Raw genomic sequence first — 15265 nt, forward strand, 5'->3', positions numbered from 1 at the left:
TTTGCTTAAACTATGGGAGCATGGTGCTGCTGTGCGGGGGGCACTGGGCTGCTAACTAGGAAGTTGGTAACACACCAGCTGCTCCTCAGGAGAAAGTCAAAACTCTCTGTTTCTGTGACAGATGTAGTCTCGAAATACCTGCCTAAGGTCGCCATCAGTCACATTGACTTGATGGCAGTGGGTTTTCTTGTATGTTTGTTGTTTGTTTTGGTTGCGGTTGATATTTCATGATTTGAAATAAAAACGAGCCATGGATTTAGCATGAGAGCATTTTAGTGGCATCTTAAATGTCTAATATAATTTGAGATTAGCAGCATTTGCGTGCATCAGGTTGTTTTTAAGTTTCAGAGTTCATACACTCTATAGATTAGAGTTTAATAATCCCTTCTTCCTTGATTGTAATTGACTCTGAACCAGTTTATTTGGAAAACAGACGAGTTGTTTTCTTAGGAGCTCATTTGTACTGCAAGCATAGTTCCTGGGTAGTGGAAACAGTTAACATTCTCAGCTGCTGACCTGACCCAAAGCTTCGAGGTTTAAGTCCATCCAGAGGCTCCTTTGAAGAACTGCCTGGAGATCAACTTGTAAAAGTTAGCCATGGTAAACCTTGCCGAGCACAATTGGGGTCTAACACACCTGAGGTTGCTGTGACCTCAGATGAACTCCATGGCATCGGGTTATAGGACAGTCTCTAGCCAGACTCTCCTGGGAATTCTGAAGCCTTTGAGCAGCAGAACATGGCAGAACATGGGAGCGTTCACTGCAGTAGAAAGGCGAGTGTGAGGAAGTTTGAGATTGGCCTCTGGTTGTTGTGGCTGTTAGGTGATATCGAGTCATTTCCGACCCAGACCCACAGTGACCCCATGCATCACAGCACACACCACCGCCAGATCCTGGGCTCTCCCCACAAAGGTTGCTGTGATTGCACTCGCTGTTGCAGTTACCGGGTGAATCCATCTTCTTTTCCACTGCCTCTCACCTTTCCCACGTACGATGTCCTTCTGCAGGGACTGGCTTCTCCTAACATGTCCAAAGAATGTAAGACAACATCTCCCCCTCCTTATCCTTGCCTCCTGGCCAGACTGCTTCTAAGAAACATTGGTTTGTCCTTTCAACGATCCATGGTCCTGTCAACATTCTTCTCCAGCACCACCATTCAGATGTGTCAGTTGGGGCCTCTGGGTAAAGTGGAAGAAAGCATGCAGCTATTGTCTGATGAAATGGCTTCTGTCCTCATGTGTCAAGCAGAGCATCTGGCATTCATAGCAACAGGAGCAAATAGCAGCTCAGTAGCTACTCAGTGTCCAGGGCAACAAGGAAACCTACTTACATATGGGACATTTTTAGGGAGTTACAGCACATTCAAGATAAGTCAAATTTTCTTTAATCTTACTGAGAGCCAAACCACAGAGTTTAGGCTTTACAATAAAGGCTTATCCCTTGGCTGGAAACATAAAGCTTTCTGCTCCTGTAAAGATTTATAGGCTGAGAAATTGACTGGGACACTTCTACTAGGCTCAGGGTCTCCATGAGTCAGAATTGACTTCATGGCAGTGAGTTTGGTGTTTCGTTTTTGGAATTTTTATTGAAAGAACCCTGGTGGCTCTGCCAGGTCGACTTTGGGCTCGTGTTGGCAAGGGCAGCAGTTCAAACCCACCTGCCACTCCAAAGCAAAAAGAGCAGTCTGTCTGTTCCCACAACTATCTACAGTCTTGGGCCTGATACAGGGTTACTATGATTCAGAAATGACTCAGTGGCAGTTTTTTATTTTGTTTTGTTTTGCAGGGGGGAGGGGGATGATATTTATTGATGGAAAAGGTAAATAAACAAATGAAAGTGTCTATAAATGTTAAGCACTCCTGAGTACGTATGATTTGTCAGAGGCTGTGCCTTACATTACAAGCAGGTGGAAAGGAATAAATCACAAGCTCAGTCTTCCAAGGAATTTCCCAATCTTAAAGAGAGTTGTAATGATTATGATGATGACAATCAGAGCTCATACTCTCTGAAAGCGTCACAACTATGGGGTGATGGTAGGGTTTTTATTTTGCTAAATCTTATGAATCAGATACTATTAATATCCACATTTAATCTTTATCATCTTAGGAAGGACGTAGGTATTTTTAGCTTCTCCAACTGTACACAATAAAGATACCGAGGCAGAGTAATCTTAAATAATGGACTCACATTTACCCCCTGTGCTATTCTGGCTCTAAGTTCATTGAACTTTCCCAGATATCTGTATCTCCACGTGCGCTATGGAAACTACGGGCAATGCCTGGGCATGGGACTAGAAAATCATAATATGATGGAGACTTGGAGGGGAAACATATTACTGGATTTCCCTAAGAAGAAATGTTTCCTATGTATTTTTTGATGTCCTCAAGTAGGGTTGGGATAGTTTGGAATGGCTTTAATACCAACAGATGGAGCTTGGGTTTGGGTTTTCTGAATGACCATAATCTCCTTTAGAGTGTATTCACATGGGAAAAAAATTAGTGTATCCCATTGGGTCTATTTGATTCATACTATTTCTTATCAATATAGAACAACCCAGTCTTAAGATACGGCCAACCACTGTTTTACTGGGTAATTCCAATTGAGATGACAAAGTAGACGTCAGTGTTTTAACATAAGCTACAGTGAGATACAATGTATGTTCTTTTTCCTCAGCTTAAATACATGAAAAACTATGGAAAAACACAGAAAATTTATATAAGGGATTCAAACTGAAGAAATAATATATTAAATATAGAAATTATGTAAAAATTGCTCATAAATATCTATGACACAGCTTTCAAGTGCCCATCATTTTATCCTTTCCATGAGATTGATGGACCTTGTTTAGAAAGTTGTTATTTTTCTGCTCATCAGAAAGCACTATTAAATACCTAATTGTGCGTAGCACAGTGCTGGGTGCTGTATGACCAATACTACACAGAATTTAAGACAAGGGGAATGTTTCAAAATATTACAACTGGTAACTGGTAAAAATGGGTTTTGTCACAAATGCTAGGCGCTCTTCTCACAATTTACTTAAGAACATATCACATTTTACAATTCCTCATCTCTTTTCCATCATAAATAATGCAATCGCAAGTTTAAGAACTCCGATAAAAGTAAAAGACAAGTTAACTGAGTAGTAGATAAGCCAATTAAAAATGAACAAAAAGTGAAAATTCACCAAAGAAGATATATTAATGCCACACAAACATAGGAAAAGATGCTTATTATCATTTACTGTTGGGGAAAAATATATAAACTGCAAAAATTACTAAGCATTTCCTACAATGGCTACACTAAAAATGATTGAATTTATGAAGACTATGAGGATATGGTGTACATTGACCTTTCCTACTCAGGAGTGAGTAAAAACTGTAGGACAATTTGGAGAACAGTGTAAGAGTGCCTCGTGAAATTGAAAATAGGAGATATAGTCATCTGACACCTAGTTATGTACTCAAGAAAAGTGCACTGTGTAGACCTTGAAAAGGTTGTTGAGTGAAGAAGTGTTAGAGGCCTGCCTTGTAAAGATTGTCCTCATGGCAATAAATATGCTGAATTAGGTCAATGGCTTTAAAGTCTCTGTCTATTGGCCAAAATACATCCCTGGATGAGCTTGTAAAAAAGATGAAGTCTGATACCAAAACTTTAGGAAGGGAATCAGAAATTTACATTCTCATGTTAATGGTTACAAATTACTTTATGGACAAAAAGAGTCAGCAAACCAGTGATTAAGGAATCATCGACATCATCAATATTTTAAAAGATGTAAAGGATCTTAAGTGGTCTAAGTCTGAAGACGTAAAGTAGGAGCCACTCTGTGTAAACAAAACGTTATAAGCAGTATCATCAAAAACAATTGCCATGGAATCAATTTTGACTTCTGGCAATCCCTTATTTGTTGGAGAAGAATTGTGCTGCACGTGGGCTTGATGGGCTATGTTTTTAGAAGCACATCATTAGACCTTACTTACGAGATACCTTTGAGTGGGTTTAAACCTCCAACCGTTGGTTAAACAGATGAATGCATTAAACATGTGTACCACCCAGAGATTCCAATTTGGTGACATTGATTTTATGAAAGAGGGACTGGAGACTTGGACCCAGATGCCTGAACGTAATTATATCACTAGAAACCCCAGGAAGAACACTTCTATTAAATAATGTGATGATTTCAGGCTTGGGCTTCTGACATTGAAAACTTTCATGTGAAAGCTCTTGATGAGAAGCATTTAAGAGAGGGGAACAGATGGGTGGATTTTCTAGATTCCCTGCATGGAGATAATAGTTGAAGGTAGGAAGTGATAAATCCCATCACCAATGGAAAAAGTGCTTCGGGGAAAAAATGCTTTGAGGAAGCTTAAGATCTACCTACTACATCCTAGGTGAGCAGAGGAATATAAGTCAGAGAGGAGACTCGTAAGGGCAGTGAAGGCAGAAATGTATAAATCTGAGTAAACAATATAATTTACAAAAAAAACTATAAACGTTTCATAAAGATGCAATGTTATTTTGTATAAACTGGAATGGACAAGGATATGACGTAACCAAGGTCAAGCAGATGTCTTCTATGAGCTGCTCAAATATCGGTTACATCTATGTGTAAATCTAAGAGCCCAATATTGGTTGCTTTAGAGAAAGCTGGACACATATGTACGTATTCATGAGTGCAAATAGTTTAACAATGGAACCGTAAAAACATACCAGATTTGAAAATAAAAATAATTATTTCTGTGTATATTCATAACTAATCATTGTTAATCCCTTATCTGTATTACAGACAGTGCTTTGAATTTTTTTTGAGAATAAGGAGATTCTCAGTTAAATGAGACTTTGCTTAATTTGTCGAGAGAGTTAGTGTGAAAGTGAGTGGTTTTAAATGCACATATCCTAACTGCTTTTCTGCAATGAATGTTCAGGAAACGAGGACGTTTCCTTTCATTCCCAGGAGAAGTAATTGTTTTAGTACTTTTATACTTGAAGATCATTTTGTATGATCCTTGGAAGAAGAGTTGTGTGAGAAAATGAATTGGGAAAATGTCAATTTGGCTAGAAAACATTTCATATGTAAGACAGAACTTCTCTCTCTTTTCTACGTTAAACAAATTATAGGCGGCTGCGTTCGCTAGGGAAGCGACATCAATGAAAGTTATAAACATAGAGGCATGTATCTAAAGAAACTGGCTCACTCAGGTCTAGAAGCCCAGTTTGGTTCAACTCCATGAGTCAGATGTTTACCTGGAGACTTCTTCCTGACAAGCTGGCAAACCAGGAAGCAGGAAGACAACCAGGAAAACCACAGGCTGTTGGACGCAGAAGCAGATAAGTTCAAGGTCAGCCAGTTAGGCTTGCGGCTGCAGAGTCCAATGAATCTAAGGTGGGCACGTTAGATAACAGGCTACTGATGGCTCCCAGGATTGGCTGGCAGTTTACTGGGGCAATGGTTCAAGCGCCGCCGTGACCCAGAGGTCTATGAGCCAATTACAGGATGCAAACCCAGCAAGAAGCCAACAAGTTCTCCACAGCATTTTCCTATAGATGAAGTAGGCCACATTTCCAAGGACACTTCATCAGGACTGTAATCTGAATAAGGGGGGCAGAGGCAGGAGTGTGTGTTCCATTTCTAAAACAAATTGCCTGCTCACAGTTGTTCCCATTATGAAGTTGTTTACACCGCTTTAGTTTACTTCATGGGAGATTACTAGGCCTCAACTGCCAAACCACTGGAAATCCTGTACAAGTCAAGTTCACTCATACTTAACTGTCACACGGATGAACTAGATCTGCTGGACATTGACAGGTGAAGCTTTATGGCCACCAACCTTGAGTCAATTCCAATTCATAGGTTTCCTGTAGGACAGAGTGGAACCACCCACTGGGGTCCCAGAGGCTAAACATCTCTAGGGAAGTAGGTGACCACCCGTATCTCCTGCAGACCAGTTGGTAGGGATCAAGCAGGCAACCTTTGAGTTAGCAGCCCGCTAGCTAACCCCTGCAGCAGCAAGCACCCTCTTAGAGGCGCTTCCTCTGCCCTGGTGTTTTAGGAGAATAATATTACCTTCTTTCATTTAATGTCGTAAGAACTAACTCAGAAGAGAAGCACTGTTTTCAGATCAGAGTGAACCAGCAGTTTGGAAACATGGCCACATCGTCCCCTCAACTTTTAACGTCCTTCATGCCCGCAGATTGCAAGAGCTGCATCCTACAGAGGCATGAGGATGGAGTGAGATACACTAATCTCCTTAACATCATTCATTTATTTATTATATTTCCATATGTCTTATTTTTTAAACACTTAATAATTTTACAAGGTAGCAGTGAAATATTGTCCTCAATAGTTAATTAATTAGCACTGTATACTTTTTAAAGCCAATTAAAACATTATTTCATTATGAATGATTGTTAAATAAAGTGATCATTTCAAGTGACAAGTTAGGCTTAAACAACAATTGAACCATAACATTCACCATTATTTTTGACTTCATGCACACATATTTCAATAATGAATTTAGTTATCAATTAAATATATCAGTTATGTCAATCGAACAAATTAAAGTGTTACAGTATAAAGCCATAATTACAGAAATTACCATTTCATTAAAAAAGCATATATGTAAAATTAAGGAATTTGCTATAAAAAAGATACCACACAACTCATTTATAATCCCTTATTTTTTTTTAGAAAACTGAGGAAATATCTCAATGGAAGGTTCTACCATGCAAGACCAGTTACACATAGAGTTTAGTATAGATCAGTGTTCTCATGCCTCGCTTATAGAGACTGACCTAACCCCCAAGGCATCAAAAGCTCCAGGAGAAATCACAGGGACAGCCAAAAGCCAGAAATAAAATTGTCAGCGAGCTAGATCCCAAGTCATTCAAGTAATTTAAAAGAAAAGCTTAGACACTTAACCCCTACCTCACATCTGCTAGATCATTCAATATCAAGTTCATTTATTTTGACTGTAAAACCAGCAAGGTTTGTGTTGGAATACATTTACTGATTAGTTCTGGTCAATAAAATTGTTATTTCCCTACATCATGTAATATCACTATAGAATATTTAGGCATTTTCTAAGGAAATGCTACTTTATGCACAGGGTCCCGTCAGTCCGGGGTGTTTCCAAGATGTCAGATAGCTTTGTCAGTGCAGAAGCAAAGTACTTGATCGGCTCTCACTGAGTGTTTAAAGAGTCCGTGCCTTGTATTCAGCTAGCAGCCTGTTAAACCTCAAGAGGTGCCTGCCTCATCGTCCTTGCTTTCCATGGTACATCCGCTCAGATGAATACACGAAGTGGACTTGGTGTGCGCGTGCTCTGCAGGAAAAGGGTGAGAATTACCCAAACTGGAAGATTTCATTGGATGTGAGTAGATGTTCAGCTCCACAGTAATTATACGACTATTGTGGGGAGTGGAGCCGTACTAGCAGAAATTCAAAGAAAACAAGCTCGATTGCACTAAAAATAGACCAAAAGAGTTTGTTGAACTCTCAACAGAAAAATCGCTTAGTTAAGTTGAATAGAAATAAACTCAATTTTTTAAAATATTTACATTCATTTACATACGTACCCATGTTATATGGAAAGTGATGAAAACAACCCCATTTTGCTCTATTAGATGCCTTTACTGTTTTTGTACGTCTAGCCAATCTCTGGTTATACAGCCAGAGCTCTTCTTAGAGGCAAGAACAGGGGTGCTTCGCCTTACATACTTTGGGCATGTCGGGAGATCAATCCCTGCGGAAGGACATCATGCTTGGAATGGGGAGGGGCAGCCTTCCGCCAGGTGGATTGACCCAGTGGCTGGAACGTTGGGTTACACAGAAGGACAATTGCCAGTATGGGATCGGGCTGCTCAGTGTTCCCTTCTGGTAGTTTCCCCATCGGGGCACTGAGAGTTGGAAGCGATTCAGTGACAGCTAACAACAACCAGAGAAGTCAACCTCTGGGCGCTGGTGGTGTGTATTTGCTGCGTACTGTAAGGTCAGCCGTTTTTTACTTGAGGCAAAGACGAAGTTCTCAACTCCCTTGAGATTCACAGCCTCAGAAACCCTAAGGGGTGGTTAGTTATACCCGTGCCTCTATAGTCACTACGCATTGGGATTGAATTTGATGACAGTGGCGTTGGTGTTGGTTTGAGCCAGCGTTTTCATGAGCGCTTTTTTTTTTCTTTCTTTCATTTTCATGTTCATCGTGAACATCAAGGGGTACTTTTCCCTCCTTTCCAATATTAACTGCTTTTTAATTTTGTTTTCCTACTTTATTGGCAAAGTGTTTTCCAGCCTTTTATACTTTCTTTCCTCCATATTCTTTGTTTTTCTTATCTTCAGAATAAGTTTATGATGACTAGCAAGTGAATATACGGTTTCCCCAAATGAGCAATACTGCCCCCCGGGGCTGCTGGAACAATCTGGGCAGGCTGATAAGCAGGTAAATAACTATCCTGGATTATAGGCTAGAGTCCAAAAAATTCTCATTCCCAGAGGGTTGCTGAATCATCTTTTGCCTTGAAAGGTGACAGTAGGCAAAATAATTTTGAGAGCCTGTGGTTGCAAGCAATACAATTTAGCAGTGAAAATGATGGCTCTGGCTATGATGGACACAATTGAGAGAACTCGTAGGTGCTTAAAAGGTTTAGGGAGTTGGAATCAAAGAAGAAGCAGCTGGTGGACAGCAACATCTAGGCTGATGGTGAGGGGTCATCGGTGGTTACAGACACGTGCCTTCCAAATGCCAACAACAAACTCAGTGCTATTGAGTCCGTTCCAACTCAGAGAAACCCTGTAGGACCCAGTAGAACTGTCCTTGTGGGTTCCGGAAACTGTAGTTTATTCTTTAGAGCAGTAAAAAGCCCCATCTTTTCACACAGAGAGGCTGGTGGTTTCTAACTGCTGACCTTAGCAGCCTAATGCGTAACCACTATACCACCGAGGCTCCTCACAGTGTGCCTTAGGTCAAGTTCATATAGTTCTTTCTCAGTTCCCTTTTCTCATGAAGGAAGAAGGTGAATGTTAAGGATTTTCAGCTCTAGAATAGCATGTTCTACTGAGAAGTAACTGTGTATGCACGGTACAGTGTGGTTAGGTACTTGCTTTGCCTGTGGTTTAGCTGGGTTTCTTTCATTGCTGATCGTCAACCGGGAGGTTGAGAGACAGCCTAGTGAACACTAGTTGGCTATGGTAATATTGACGGCTTGTTGAGAATGCAAGATCAATAATTAAGTTACAGAGATGGAAGTTAGAAATCAATCCTGGAAGTCTCCTGAAATGATAACATGTTATTTTTTAGGGTAACCCTATATGTTAGAGCGCCTTCTTAACAGATCGCCAACTATGAATATATCAACAATATGAGTCATTGCTGAAGTTACTTTTTTGTGTTCTCTGAGTGAACAGATTGTTAGACCGCATGCACGTGAAGTGTATTATAACACAGGAAATCAATGATTGCGCCCTCCTCTACATTACAGGGCGAAGCTATTAAACATTCCATCAGAAAATGACCGAGTGCCCCTGTAATGTCCTTTAGTATAGGGAAGCCCTCCTTTCTCTAGCACTTACTAGGTCGTTCGCACCAGCCTGTAAAATCTTCCATGCCAGGTTTCATAGTAACCTCAGGAACATGGAGCCTGATGGAAACCATTTGGTGGAAGAGGCAGTGCAGGGGGTGATCATAATGAATGAAAACAAATGTTCTCACGCCCCAGCCATCCTCCGTCCTCTCTACTACTGAGATCTAGCTCAATGGCCTTAATTCCCTCCAAAAGGTCTTCCTCCTTGAGTTTTGGGGGGAAAGATTTATTGCCATAGCCTTAAAATCTGTTTAAAATAGAAATATCTGTAAACCGATCACATTGTCTTTTAAGGTGTGTCTGGAATTACTTGAAAGTCGTAGCAGGGGGATGCTGCTCAAAAGTTTATCCCTGGTGAAATGCATCTCCAAAGTGCGGACTTGGAGAGTCCTAAAAGAGAGAGGGCTGAGGAGACCGATGGTGTTTGTAGTGCGTATAGGACTTCAGCATCAACTTAAAGACAGGAGGACCAAGGGCTTGGCAGGATCCCCAAAGTGAACTCTTTGCCATTGATTGGCATGAATCACTTTCTCCTTCTCATGCCTGAACCTCGTCCACCGCCCACACTCCTAATGTGCCAACAAATCCACAATTGATCTTCTCATCACTCTGTGCCGAGAGCCTACTGTGGTGTCTCTGATCCTATCAATTTCTTTCCAGACAGAGCTTTTTGTACATGCCTTCAAGGATCAGCTGGTCCGGAGCTCTCTTTTGGCACTCTACAACGCCAGGCCAGGTGGCGTCCCTAAGAAGCCACCGTCTCCTCAAAGACCCGTGGAGGAGAGCAGGCCCCAGGACCAGCCCCCACCAATAAGAAGGCAGGACTCCATACCACATCATTCAGACTACGATGAAGAAGAGTGGGTAAGTCTCTTTAGGTCTCTTACAGACCATCTGCCTCTCAATGTTTGCCCTGACTGAGTAAAAATCTGAAGAACTCTCTGGTTCTTTAAAATCAAGACATAGTTTGGAAAAGTCATAAGACATGTTTTTGGATAGATATTTTTCCTTGTTATTGTTAGGGTTGGTTCCAATTCACTGAAAACCTATGAACCAAAGGACAGGGCACAGTCCCGACTGGCACCATCCTCATAATCCTTGTTATGATGGAGCTCCTTGGTGCAGCCACTGTGTCAATCCATTTCATTGAGGTTCTTCCTTAGGGGCTAATTATAATTGGAAGCTGTATTCCCAGTAAGGACTTGCTATCAAGTAAATCATATGTGCAACCAACAACAGGTCACGAAAGCAAAATTCTCACAGTTCCAGAACTCTGTAACACTTTCTATTTGTTTCCAAGATATTTACATAAACCTTTAAAATCTGTTCCTGTTTTATTTTTAGGAAAACCCTTTTTAATAAGCCATAACACTATTTAGATGCACCGCTTGAAAACAAACATTTTTATTATCATATTCTTTTCCAGTGTCATAACCGTGGGCATACTTTAAAAAAATATTTGGTTAATTTCATACCGACAGACCTTTTAGATCCCTCTTACTCATTATTCTGTGGTCAGATCAAAATGTTATTGCAGATGATTAAAAAATTGATAGAAGGATCTAGAAAAACTAGCTAATACAAAATTCAAAGAAAGCAAGAGTCATTATGGGAATTCTGCCTTTAGTGCCATTCAAAGAACTCGGACTCATCAGCAACAATAAAATGTTGCCCGGCCCTGCGTCATGCTCACAATTGCAGGCATGCGGGTTCCTCATGGGTTTGTGTGAATCTATGTCACTGAGGGTCTCCCACACATTGTAGGACCCTGCGCTGCTTCACCCATCATGACTGCTTCTCTAGAGGTTGCTTTTGCTTGACGGGGTGTCTGAAAGCACGCGAGGACTGGTGTGACATACGCTGTTGTCACTGATTTCTTGTCAGACATAGACCTCCAGGCATTTCTTCCTACGATATCCTCCTGCGGAAGCTTAGCCACAACTCTCCTTCCATGAGTGACCACATTGGTGTTTGAGAAAGCAGTGTGGTGTTTCACAGTAACACACAATCCACCACAGTATGACCAACTGAGAGTTGAGTGGTGAATGCAACACTAATGGGGCAGAATAGAAAAGGCAGGGGGCCGGGATTGAATCAATGGACATTGATTATCCAAGAGACATCCAGTGTATATGCAGATCACTATCATATAAGAGAGCTTCAAAAAGTACTTGGAACATGGAATTAAAAGATAATGGAATGAACTTTCTGATATTTCCATGAGGTTTTTGAAGTTCTTCACATGTTTAACAACAACAAACCAATTGAACTAGCTGAATTAGCTGTAAAATACTTGGTAAACAATTAATTTTCTAATTCAAAAAGTAACTGACTTAAAGTCCCAGTCCTGTTTTAAAAAAAAAAAAACGCTGTGTAAAGGACTGTCAATTGATGCCTTTTCTGTCTTCTTGCTAAAGTACCTGTCACAGGATAGAGCTGGGTTTCAAGAGGTAAATGCTGAATAAGTGTTTGCTGTTGCTGATTAAGATTGCCTTTTTCTCACTCAAGTGTTTTCAAAAGAGCAAACCTAATATTTCTCCCTTTTGCCTTCACCTTCTTCCTCAATTTATTCTCAGCTCCAAGGCGTACACACCTCTTAACCTCTCTGAAGTTCAATTTTCTCCACTGCAGAATGAATTTAACAGCACCTGATCTACTTAGTTCATGGAGTGGTCATGGGATAAATGATTTGCCCAGGTGGTGATGCTACATGGCCTGCAAAGGCCTGCACAAGCGCATGAGATTGCTTTAGCATCGTTGCTGTGTGTTTGATGAGTTAGACGTGGTAATAGGAAAGAAGTTATATTTCATTTAATTATATATATTAGCATATTGACAAATTATTATTTTTTATGTTGAATCAAGTGATGATTTTAGAATTGAGTTCTTTTCGATTTCATCACTTTCACCTTACTCTGTTATGCTAAAAACCTCACCCACACCTAACACATTCTTCTCCAAAACTGCCCTTTTTATTTTCCCCTTTCTTTAGATAAGGATTGAGACATTTTAGACTGCAGGGCATTCCTTACTTCTTGCTCAGAATCTGTTCTGTGTCAGCTCCACGATCACACATAGCTCAATGCCTCAGTATCTTTGTGCTGCTGTAACAGAAATACCACCGGTCAGTGGATCTAATAGAAATTAATGTTCTCCACTCAGAAGATTCAAAGTCCACATTTAGCACGCCAGCTCTAAGGGCAGGCTCTCCGTGTTGGCTCGAGAGGATAGTGTTTGTGTCTTTTCTTGGCACATTATCAGGTGTGCCACGAATGAGATGAAACAAAATATGGATGAGGTGTTGAAGGTAAATCTAATGAGCTGCTCTATAAACCGTTACCTAATTCACACTCAAAAACAGGGGAAAAGGTGATTGGCTTAAAATATACCTTACATGGACATGGCCTTATCCTCAAAATAAAAGAAAGACCTGTCTCCTAGGAGATTATATTCACAGTTACAGGGGTTTAGGGTTTACAGCACATTTATTTTGACCAGGGAAGGGAACAAAGTAACTCTTTACTTTCAGTCTATTGTTAAGTACTGTCAATTCTATGTACAGCAGAATACAAAGTTTACTGCTCCTGCACCATCCTCACAATCGTTACATTTGAGCCCCCTGTTGAAGCCAGTGTGTCCGTCCATCTCCTTGAGGATCTTCCTCTTCTGTCCTGCCCTGCTGTTTAAGCTTGATGTTCTTTTCCAAAATCTGGCCTATTCTGCAATGTGAGGTTAAGTCTTACCCTCCTTGCTTCTGACGAGCATCCTGTATGCACTTCTTCCAAGACAGATTTTTTTTTTCTTGAAGTCCACGGCATTTTCTATATTCCTTGCCAGGACCAAAATAGAAATGCATGGAAAAAATGCATGGAATGTCCGTTGCTCTTCCTTCCTTGTTGTCTACCTTTCATATCATATGATGGGATTGAGAAGACCTTGGCTCGGGTCAGGGGGACCTTGTCCTCCATGTGACATCCTTGCTCTTCAACCCTTTAGCGAGCTGCTGTGTGGTAGCTGTGCCCGAATGCAGTGCATCATTTGGCTTCTTCACTGCTGACTCCATGAGCAGGCGTCAATTGTGGATCCAAGCAAAATGAAATACTTGACAGCTTCAATCTTTTCTCCATTTATCATGAGTTTTCCAGTTATGAGATTTTGGGTTTCTTTAAAGAGAGTTGTAATCCATACTAAAGGCTGCTGTTCATGATTTTCATTCGTAAGTGTTTTCAGTCTTATGGATATCCAAGGTTGTTACTCAGCCCTCCTCCAGCCCTCCTTCATAGAGTCTAACATATTGGATTATTTGCTTACCATACAGATTGAATAAGCATGACCAGACAGCATTCCCTTGTTCTAGTTAAGCAACTGCTCCTTGGTACTGCATGAGCACAATTAAGTGTTCTGGAATTCCCATTCTTCCCAGTGTTATTCCTTGTTATGATCCACACAGTCAAATACATTTGAAGAATCAATATAACACAAGTAAACACATTTCTGATATTCGCAGCTATCAGACAAGATCCATCTGATGGCAACAGTGATATCACTCATGCCCCACTCTTCTCTGAATCTTGCTTGACTTTCTAGCAGTTCCCTACTAATGTACCATTGCAGCTGATTTTGAATGATCTTCAGCAAAATTTTACTCGCATCTGATATTAATGATATTGCTCAAGGATTTCCACATTCTCTCGGGTTACTTCCCAGGGCTAGTGATGGATAAATTCATGGTATCATATAGTTGAAAAATGTTGAGATACAAGTTAGAGAGAGACAGATGGTCAAAGATCTCTTACTCACTGATATCAATCAATTCTGACTCATAGACTCTGTTAATATGACCTCAACTCAAATTCTTACAGTATTTTAAATAAGAAATCTCTTATTGGTGGCTCAAGAAAGAAGTGAGTTGGAAATGTGTCCTTAGTTGACCAAGTACACCCTGAACCATTGAATGTAATGGGCCTTTTGGGACCCATTACAGATCAAGTTTCCTAGTTTCCTCAAATATTGATAATAAACTCCTTCACCCATCTTCCTCAGTGCCCATTAGAAATCCTCACTGCCTTACCCAGCACCTCTTTTCCATCTCTTTTTTTTAACAGTTTATCTTACATTACAGATTAATAAACAAACAAGCAACTCCTGAGGATTGCCTGCTGCCTCTCCTGTCTGCTGCATTGGGCAACAAACAATCTGGTGCCTCAATGACCCCAAGGTCTATTCAGGTCCCTTGAAAGATAAATGGTAGTTATATGCATAATTAGAAATGTGTGCAAAGAGTATATCAGGGTAGTGGTCACTGTGGGATTTCTAGAAGTAATTCTTGAGATTGAACTATAAATAGAAGTAACCATTCCTAAATGAAGAGGAGGTAGTCTTTTAAAGAGGGACACGTTCATTAGCAAGAGAGTCTGCATGCATATATTTTAGTATTTAGTGTTAGATGTATCTTTACTTACTTAATTGTACAGGTAGTGAAAATTGAGCATGTTTATGTGATAAAAGCAAGACACCATTTGAAAGACATAGAAAAGATCGACTGATGGAATAAGAACCTTACAAAAGAAAGAATTGGGTCTAGTAACAAGGTGGGAGGAGAGCTCCAGGCTGGAATATGCCTCTTCTGTTGAGATGGTTGGGGAACTTTACATTTCTTAATCTCAGTCAGTAGGGCCAATCCTCAGGCATT

At 40.5% G+C, this 15265-nt stretch overlaps 1 protein-coding gene across 3 annotated transcripts in view; it reads left to right on the top strand.

Annotated features, from left to right (window-relative positions):
* The window catches only part of INPP4B (inositol polyphosphate-4-phosphatase type II B), a 975417-nt gene that overhangs the window by 794848 nt on the left and 165304 nt on the right, over positions 1–15265 (top strand). For all 3 annotated transcript variants that reach the window (XM_075543753.1, XM_075543752.1, XM_075543754.1), the window contains one exon: positions 10234–10437. In XM_075543753.1, the coding sequence (XP_075399868.1) occupies positions 10234–10437 (204 nt within the window). The remainder of the gene's footprint in view (positions 1–10233; positions 10438–15265) is intronic.

The sequence above is a fragment of the Tenrec ecaudatus genome, chromosome 3, assembly GCF_050624435.1.
Source record: "Tenrec ecaudatus isolate mTenEca1 chromosome 3, mTenEca1.hap1, whole genome shotgun sequence".
NCBI classification, from domain to species: Eukaryota; Metazoa; Chordata; class Mammalia; order Afrosoricida; family Tenrecidae; genus Tenrec; species Tenrec ecaudatus.